The sequence below is a fragment of the Quercus suber genome, unplaced genomic scaffold (assembly GCF_002906115.3).
Source record: "Quercus suber isolate HL8 unplaced genomic scaffold, Cork oak 2.0 scaffold_55, whole genome shotgun sequence".
Taxonomy (NCBI): domain Eukaryota; kingdom Viridiplantae; phylum Streptophyta; class Magnoliopsida; order Fagales; family Fagaceae; genus Quercus; species Quercus suber.
In genome coordinates, this window is record NW_027069520.1 from 865,757 (window position 1) to 875,861 (window position 10,105).

The window sequence follows — 10,105 nt, forward strand, 5'->3', positions numbered from 1 at the left end:
TATAATGGTGTGAATAGTTTTACCATAGGCTTGGGTCCGAGGACCATACAATACCTTGGTTCTGTCTACCACTTCTATTTTTCTGTAAGTATCTAGTTTTCCCATAGGTTTGGGTCCGAGGACCATACAATACCTTGGTTCTGTCTAGTACCCAGGTATAATGCTGTGAATAGTTTTACCATAGGCTTGGGTCCGAGGACCATACAATACCTTGGTTCTGTCTACCACTTCTATTTTTCTGTAAGTATCTAGTTTCCCCATAGGTTTGGGTCCGAGGACCGTACAATACCTTGGTTCTGTCTAGTACCCAGTTATAATGGTGTGAATAGTTTTACCATAGGCTTGGGTCCGAGGACCATACAATACCTTGGTTCTGTCTACCACTTTTATTTTTCTGTAAGTATCTAGTTTCCCCATAGGTTTGGGTCCGAGGACCATACAATACCTTGGTTCTGTCTAGTACCCAGGTATAATGGTGTGAATAGTTTTACCATAAGCTTGCGTCCGAGGACCATACAACACCTTGGTTCTGTCTGCCACTTCTATTTTTCTGTAAGTATCTGGTTTTCCCATAGGTTTGGGTCCGAGGACCATACAATACCTTGGTTCTGTCTAGTACCTAGTTATAATGGTGTAAATAGTTTTACCATAGGCTTGGGTCCGAGGACCATACAATACCTTGGTTCTGTCTACCACTTCTATTTTTCTGTAAGTATCTAGTTTCCCCATAGGTTTGGGTCCGAGGAACATACAATACCTTGGTTCTGTCTAGTACCCAGTTATAATTGTGTGAATAGTTTTACCATAGGCTTGGGTCCGAGGACCATACAATACATTGGTTCTGTCTACCACTTTTATTTTTCTGTAAGTATCTAGTTTCCCCATAGGTTTGGGTCCGAGGACCATACAATACCTTGGTTTTATCTAGTACCCAGGTATAATGGTGTGAATAGTTTTACCATAGGCTTGAGTCCGAGGACCATACAATACCTTGGTTCTATCTATCACTTCTATTTTTCTGTAAGTAGAGGTTTGTCCTCGGAACGCTTTACTGGAGATGATTCCTCCTTGGGTCAGATTATGATCTTTACCCGTGGCGTTGATCTCGCCTCCAGCTCGAGGCCCCATCTTTTTCATTTATGAAGCGCCCATTATCCGTTCGTGTTCCGCACTTGACGCTTCAGTGCGCGAAACGCACCTTCATTAATGTCCTCGTGAATTAACACGAGTCCAACGGTCTATGGCCTCCTTGGAAATTGGTAGCGTCATTATTAGCTCAGCTGATAATTCTCTTTTCGAACTCTGCATGAATTAATTTTCACCAACCCCTATCCCCTATATAAGGTGAGGAGATGGTTTCTCCACAATCCATGAACTTCCCAACACAAACAGAAAAGACACATCCTTTCAGCTTCCCAATCCCTTTTAATAACTCCGCCGGAATTGTGACTGGAGTTGGCAAATATGAGGCGGCTTTGGGCGGGTGTGAGGACATCCGTGCCAAGAGCCATTATGGCCGCAGCCCCCATTGGGCTTCGGGTGCGGCAGAATCTAGGCGTAACCCTGATGGCGCCATATAAGGTGGCCTGGAGGGATGTTGTTAGAGTACCTAACGTCTCTCCTCGGAGCGCACCCCCGACGAAGAAGACGTGCTAATTCACCTAATGGGTGGTGCTTGAGTGTTGCCGTCTCCAACGGCCAACACTCGTGAGGATTGGAGAGAATCAAGGGAACATCATGAGGGAAGGTATCTCGGAGCCCCTGCATCTGCTCCTCTCTTTGTTCCAGCTCCGCCGCGCCGAGAAGGGAGTTATCGGTGGCCTGGAAACATGATGGCCTTCCCCCTTCCCTGCCTTTTGTGTCAAGCTCTCCCATTCTCTTTATACCAATAAAGGGACGGCTTGACACTTCCCACCGGCTAGTTTTTTTAGGGCGGCTCTACCTAGGCCTCTGATTGTAGAAATAGCTGGTAGGATTAGCTTGTAAATTTGTTTGTGAAACACACCTGCCTGAGCCTCTGATTGTAATTTGTACTGTTTCTATTTATGAAATAATAATATCAAGATTTCTCTTTTTGTTGTCGAATCTTCTATATTTTGTTTTTCAACCTACTGTAAAACGACCACTTAGAACAATCGCCTGGTGCGCCGGCCAGCACCCTAATCCTTCTCACAGACGGCGCCAATTGTAGGGACTCAGTTTGGATTGACCCTGAGTATGAATGGGTTTTCAGCCCAACAAGCCTAAACAATAAATTTATAGAGAGTGAGTTAAAGGTTTAGGCGCTGGCCGTCGTTCATCAAGCATGAACTCTCTTTTATAAAAAAGATACTTAGAGTTTCTTTACAACTGGGGGGATGCTCCTCGGCCATGGGCCGAGGAGACCTCTTTCTTTCTTTCTTTCCCCCCCCCCACTATTTTACTTTACTTGCTTTTCTTATATAGTCTTTATCTTCCTATCTCCTTATTCCATCTGTTGATCATCCATTTGTCTCTCTTCTGGCCGTCCGTCCCATCAGAGGCCTTATCAGTACTCAAGTGGTTCACTCTGATCAACGTCGCCCTGCTAAGGGGTTATATCCCCATTAATGCGGCCAGGGGGGTTAGGTGAATGTATTAAATGCGAGGGTGACAGCTTACTTTGGGCCTGGTCTTTGCCAAAAATCATCCTTGTCAGGCCGAGGACGAGGAGGTCCTCGGCGTGGATCCGGAAAAGAGACTTTCCTCAATATAGCCTTGAATAGTCAGTATTCCTCGGCGTGGGCCTTGGGCCTGCTACACGATGGGCCGAGGCTATCAGGCCCATGGGCCCCACAATAAATATTTTGGTATTTGGTTGCTAATTAAACATTTATTGAATTTTTTAGATACATTGGGTCAAAACTTAAATATATTTGTTTTGTTATTATAGATGTAGCGATTTATGACAATTTGCATCATATGATGCAAATCTTTGTTTTTTTTATTGATAAAATTATAATTTATGTGATTATTCAACATGCAAAGTTATTGTCAATGTGTTTTTTACTTTAAATATGAAAATATATAAGATCTTACGATTTACGATCCGATCTTACGATCTTGCCTACTCCTTACATAGGATCCTGATTTTGATAACCTTGATACCAAGATAGTTTCAAGAAACATTGCACAAAGAGCTGAAGCTCAAAAAACGACAATAAAAAAACTTCTAGCTGTGGGAAAATACTATTTGCACACTAACAAAAAAAAAGGGGGGGGGGGGGAACGTGACTTGAAGAAAAACCTGCACTCCTTTTTTTGCCAAATTTCTAGAAATTAAAGGCAGTCCAAGGTATTTAACAAAAAGCTTCCCTTCTTTAAATTGGAGTAAGCCCATTGTTTGTTGTTTTAGGCTTGGAGGAGTAGCTGCATTGAAAATTGCTCTTAGGAAATGTTTAACATGTTGTAATAGTTCTTGTAATCGAACGGTTATTCTTGTGTAATAGTTATCTGGTTATTTGATTACATTTTTATTATGAAAAATAACTATTTCTTAAAATGAAGAATAGTTTTACATTTCTACAATGGAATAACTATTCTTTAGTGCATGCAATAGTTTTTTAAATTAACATATTTTAAAAAATACAAATTTTCCTTATGCATCATCTTTACGAGCTTTTCATATGTAACAACCAAACTTATACTATCGCGCACCCTTAGCCTAATGGTCACTCCACAAGTACAAGTTCTTATGGGATGGAGGGGTAAGAGCCAAGATTCAAGTTTCTAGGAAGGAGTTTCACATACATATACTTAGATTAGTTTAGAGTATGATTTCTATCTCAGATAATTTTTTTTTTTTTTTTTTTTTTTTTTTTTTTTTTTTTTTTTTTTTTTAAAAAAAAAAAACCTAAACTTATGAATAAGAATAATACTTATTTCATTACAACTTCTTTTATTTCTTGTAATAAAGATTACTATTTTTAATTAATCTTTATTCAATGTATCTAATGTGCCCTTAACAATGTTTGCCCTCAAATCCGATAGTTTTGTGGACTTATTCAAAGCTTCAAGGGTCACTTGAATAAATTGTAGATAAGCTCCTCAAAACACCATCAAATCATCAGCAAAACATATATGAGTGAGCTTCAATGCAACATACTTTGGATGATATTTGAACTTAGCACATTCTCCCACTCCTCTCTACAAAATCTTGGAAAAAAAAAATCTCCATGGCTAGAACGAATATGTAATGGGAAAGGCGATCCCTTGCCTTAATCCTCTTCCCTTTTTGCAATAACCCACCAGGCTACCATTGAAGGCAATTGAAAATATTGGAGTTGTTATGCACTCCTTCACCCAATGGACATAGCCAAGCAATCATTCATCAATTGATCTCCCATTTGATTGATTTTATTTCAAATTTATTAATATCTAAATGAGTTTTTTTCTAAGGTTTAAGATTAACAAATTTCTACTTTTATTGTTGGACTAATTAATTTTTTTTTCCAGATTTTATATCAAATTGGTTTGTGATTAATTTTTTTAGTTTTTTATTTATAATTTTGTTGTTGGTGTTTAAAAAGACCAAGATAGTGTTAAGAGAATCATATTCAAGCTTATTTCAACTGGTTTTAAAAAAGAAAAAAAATTAGGATCAAGATGTTCAAATTTTTATTTTAGGGGTCAAAACTAAAAAAAAAGAAAAAAGAAAAGTAAAACACACACACATATATATATATATATATATATTTTTCAGTGTAGGGAGTTCATTTGAACCACTTGGGCTCCACACCCCTGAAGATAGTGTAGTACAATATCTCATTCAACAATATTGTAAGCCCCTTCATGAGATCCACTTTATGAGTGCATATAGGCTGGTCTTTATTTTTGTTGTAGATTTTCAGTATTTCCTGTGTTAGCAAAATATTCTCTACAATATTCCTTCTAGGGACAATGGGGGTTTGTTATTATTGTTGGGTTACACATGTGAGTAAAGTTTCACATTTAACAATGATGAAAAAAATTAGTTGTTAATATAACATAATTAAGTACATACCCATAGGGTTTAGGCATTTTGGGTTAAAATGTGTCTCTATAAGTTATATTAATTATTCAAAGAATCTCTCCAAGGTGTTCATATCGCTAACAATGGGTATCAAAGCCCATGGTGTTCTAGGACAAAGATGGCAAGGATATCGAGGTTCCTTTCGCAGTTGGACTGGGAATGGGGTGGGTGTACTTAAAGCCCTTTCACAAATGGAGCAGGGCAGGTCCCTTTCCCAATTGGAGCAGGGACAGTATATTGCACCAAGTAAGCCTATAAAGTCCACACAAACGATCTTAGAAAAGGACCAACAAAGGAGTATTATTGCCAAGGATGCTAGACAAAGATGAGATGCGAGGTTCCCACAGAGGATAAAAAACATGCAGGGTTGATACATGAAGGCCCATGAATAATGCACTAGGGAAGGGAAATGCCCATTACGCAAAGGGGAGCGAGTAGGACTTGTTCATGGCCTACGGAGAGGTCATGAAGCCTACAAAAAGGCAAACTTTTAGATGTGAGGGAGAGATTGTTGGGTTACACATGTGAGTGAAGTCCTACATTGAATAATGTTGAAAAGAATGAGTAGTTAACATAACGTAATTAAGCACATACCACACCACTTAGACAAGGCTTCAATCTATTTATTGAAATTGAAGTAATACATTTGTAGATTATGTTACAGCATGAGATAATTTGTTTGAAATCACCCATCTTAGAAGGGTTAGGGGTTTTGGGAATCAAAGACAAGATTCCTACAATTACCTCACCAAGGAGTTTACCTAATTGAAAAAGGACACAATAGCAGCTATAAGATCTTCATGAACAATGCCTTCATAAAAAATTGGGAAGTAAAACCATAGGATGCATACACTAAACAAATCATTATGAATTTTTAAGCTTGAAACCTCAGTTTGCAAGGCAAATTTCTATTGCTCGAAGATTTTATTAGTGAGAAACTAAGAGATCAATGCTACATCACTATGATTTAAGCTGATGCTTAAAATACCAAAAATTAAAGATGCTCATAAAATTCCATTGCCATGTCTTATAAGAGCATAGGGTTTGCAAAATTCTGCCACTATGGTCAACTAGGTGTTTGATAGTGCTCCTTGATTTTCTAATGGAAACAATTTTGGAAAAAGGAATTATTTTGATTTTGATCCCCTAGTGACAACCACTTCACTTCACTCTAGCTTTTTTCTTTAAAAAACTCTCCCTAGCTTGCACAAGGAACTGATAAAGATGCATACTTTCCCTCTCCCTCACAATCAAGTGAGCTATCCCAAGAGTCTGGAATATTGTTTGGACCTGCTTAAGTTCCATTTTAGCCTTAAGACCTTTAGAGAAATGCAACCAGATACTTCTCTATTATTACTTTTCAAAAATCTCTTGTGCTATTGCTTCATGTGGAAACCATACACTTAACCTCTGTAGCTATGGGTTTTTTTTAATATTAAAATCTAGAACTGCATGCATTTTCACAAAAATAGCTAAGATTTGTGTATTTTTTTTCCACAATCACAAAACTGTCTTTTATGTCTTTTTGAGTTTTTCCTGTTAGTATTGCATTTACAAGTCGCAACTCAATACAAAGGCTAACAAGAATCAACTTATATGGTTCCAGGTTGAGAAATCAGAATATGTGTTTAGGCCAAAGTCAATCCAAAAAATGGAACTATTGGTGCTCTCTCTACTAGATTGGAGGATGAACCCGGTCACCCCACTTTCTTTCATTAACCACATTATCAAAATGGTTCCCATGGGAGATCACCAGCATTTGGAGTTCTCTGCATTATTTAAGCATCGTGTTCTTTCTCTGCTCAGTGATTTTAAACTAGTGCATTATCAGCCATCTATAATTTCTGCAGCCGTAACACTTCATGTGATGAAGCATATGGATTTTGGTGGTGAGAATTTGGATTCCTGCAAGAATGAACTCTGTGGTATTCTTCAGTTCAACAAAGAGAAACACGAGGCATGTTATCAACTCATCCAGACATCTTTAGCAAATGGCAATAGCTACTAGTTCCTTTTTCTTTTCATTTTTTTTTTAAAATAAATATGGTCTTCTACATATAATACAACAGATCAGATGTATCTCTTCTAGACTTTCCATAGAAAACAGATAAAATTGAATGGTATATAGAAGATTACAACAGGTAGATTCACCTCTCTCATGATGTACTTTTTCCTAAATATTATTTATTATTTTCTAAAAAGAAAGTTAGATTACACAATAGCTTGGCTCTTCTAGCCATACGAAAGTTTGGGACTGCATTTACTGCCCACAATTCTAAATCTGTAAAATTAGAAACCAATTCAGGGAACATGATTCTTTTCATTTAATTTGAAATGGAAAGGGTCCATTTCATAATTAAAATTTTTTATTTCCACACTATTCTTCCGCCTGGAAAAAGAATATCTTCATTTCAAATCATGTTCATCTCATCCATTTTATAATTCAAATTAATTTTTATAAATCTAAAGATGTACTGAATGTTATGTCATTTAAAATTTTAAATAACCTAATAACCTCTACATTATTAGATTTGGCATATAAAATGTGTGAAATGGAGAAAATAGATTGAAATTTGCACTACAAGAAATCTAGGTTTAGGCGATGTTTTACAAACGTCGCTAAAAACCCAAAAACCATTGCTATAGACACAAATAATCTCCAACTACTTTTTTTTTGGCAACGTTCAAAAACGTTGCAATAGAGCTGTTGCTATATGTCTATTACAACATTTCTAAAAACGTCGCCATATAAATTTTCTAAAACGTCAATAAATAATATAACATTTTCATATGTAATGTAGAAAAATACATTTAGCGATGTTTCAAAAATGTCGCTAAAAAGTAAGAGAAAGTCCTTTTAGCATTTTAAAAGTGTCGCTAAAAAGGATTCCTCTTACTTTTTAGCGACATTTTCAAAATGTCATTAAAACCTGCTTTTTTTTTAAAATTAAAAATTAAAAATGCTATATAAACCTGCTCAAAATTCAATAATAACTAACATTAACTTGTAATAGATCAAATATACCTATTGATCATCAATATTCCACAAGAACAAATGCCCAAACTAACCATAGATTCAAGTAGATATATATATATATATATATAAAATACCAATACATGTATCATCTTGAATTGAACAAAACACTTGTCTACCTACACAAAAAGAAGTAAAGAACAACCACTTAAACTATGATAGTATTATAAACAAAGTACAATACTTCCAAAATAAATGTGGCTGTAACAAAACCCTTGTCTACCTACACATTAAAATAATAATAATAATAATAATAATAAAAATAAAAAAAAAATAAAAAAACCCACCTAAACAAAGTACAATACTTCAAAAACAAATGTAGTTGTTCAAAACAACTATGTAACAACCCATGGAATTCTTAAAACACTGCATTTACCACTATATGCTAGTTTCTTGACAGGATGAAGTCTGCAATCTATGAGGAGTTGGAGATTGATGATCTAAACCAAAACCATCCTAAACACAAATTAAGAGTATCTAATAAGTTCATAAAGAAATCATTTTGAGTAACAAAATAATAGATGCTATACTTAAAAAATTTAAACACCATGGAAGTAGAATTATGCATACACTTAAATATAGTGCACAACATATTCAAAACTAAATAGTTTCATAAACATGCAAATAGGATTACATATAATCTTAAATATACTAAACAAACCATATCAAGTCTATCAATATCCTCATTCACACAAATGGACTAAGTCTTAAAACTCTACAAATTTAAGCAAAAACCATGGAAGTAGGATTACACATGCACTTAAATATTATACATAACACATTCAAAACCACATAGTTTTATAAATATGCAAATAGGATTACACATAATCTTAAATATACTAAACAAGTCATATCAAGTCTATCAATATCCTCATTCACACAAATGGACTAAGTCTTAAAACTTTACAAACTTAAGCAAAAATCATGGAAGTAGAAAACAAACCTATGCTTCTAAGAAAACAAGGCAAACTTTCCAAATTTGAGAAAATGACTTGCAAGTCACACCAAGGTCCCAAGTGTAGGCATAAGGAGTCTAATTTCATAAGTAATTTATTAATACATTTGGTAACTAATCAATATCTCTTGATAACTGTCATTTAGTTTGCATGTTTGACATGTGAAAGAAATGAAATAATCAAACAATAATCCACCACAAAATAATTATCAATGCAAGCCACCCGCTTGCTCCAACTCAACAATCTACTACAAAAAAAAAAATTATCAATAGAATGCTTACAAGTATTGAAGTCCAAAAAGTAATCAACAATTATAACTCAAAAATATCCATCCAAATTGTCAAAAAATAATAAACACTTCCAATATGAATGTAAACCGCCTTATAACACCATGCAAACCACCTGCTTTCTCCAACTCAGCAATCCACCTCAACACAATTATCAACATCTCAAGTACAAAGTTTTAAGCAAAAGTTACTGAATTAAAACCTGCATGACACTTTGGCTTTACATGTGTTGAATTTCACTTGGTTGCATGTGTAAGTGAATTACCACTATATCCTTTCTTTGACTACCTACTTACAACCTTAACCATATTATAACATCTCATGTATTACACCTAATTAAAAAACCAACTATATATCTAATAACTTAAACCACTTAATATAGTTTGTACATACTTAGTACACAATCATAAATTCATAATACAATTAGCCATTCAATTATATATAATCTTTACAATTCTTATTCAAAGATATTATACAATAATATGTTCATTAAATACTCTTCTATTAATTATAGAAAGGAAGTGGCTTAAAATAATAATTAACCACTCAAACACATAGTTTAACTATAAAGTTTTGTCGGGATGTTACAGAAAATGTGACAACAATGTGGATATCAACAATTCATTTTCAAGGACCAGATCAATGATGATCTTCAAACACTAAAAACCTTGTCCAAACAGTAAAGAGCGGGCTGTTCTGGACTTGCTAAGTATAAGATAAATTGGCCATTATCATTCCGAGTTGCAGGTAGTCATTTTCCAATAATACAACATTGGAAAACATACCAGTATGTTCATAA

General features: G+C 35.1%; 1 protein-coding gene across 1 annotated transcript in view; it reads left to right on the forward strand.

Moving 5' to 3' along the window:
• LOC136067011 (cyclin-D3-2-like) overlaps nt 1-7,213 on the forward strand; it is a 15,681-nt gene extending 8,468 nt beyond the window's left edge. The window contains exon 2 of the mRNA XM_065772203.1: nt 6,636-7,213. Within this exon, the coding sequence (XP_065628275.1) occupies nt 6,636-7,037 (402 nt within the window). The 3' untranslated portion in view covers nt 7,038-7,213. The remainder of the gene's footprint in view (nt 1-6,635) is intronic.
• The last annotated feature ends 2,892 nt before the right edge of the window (nt 7,214-10,105 follow it).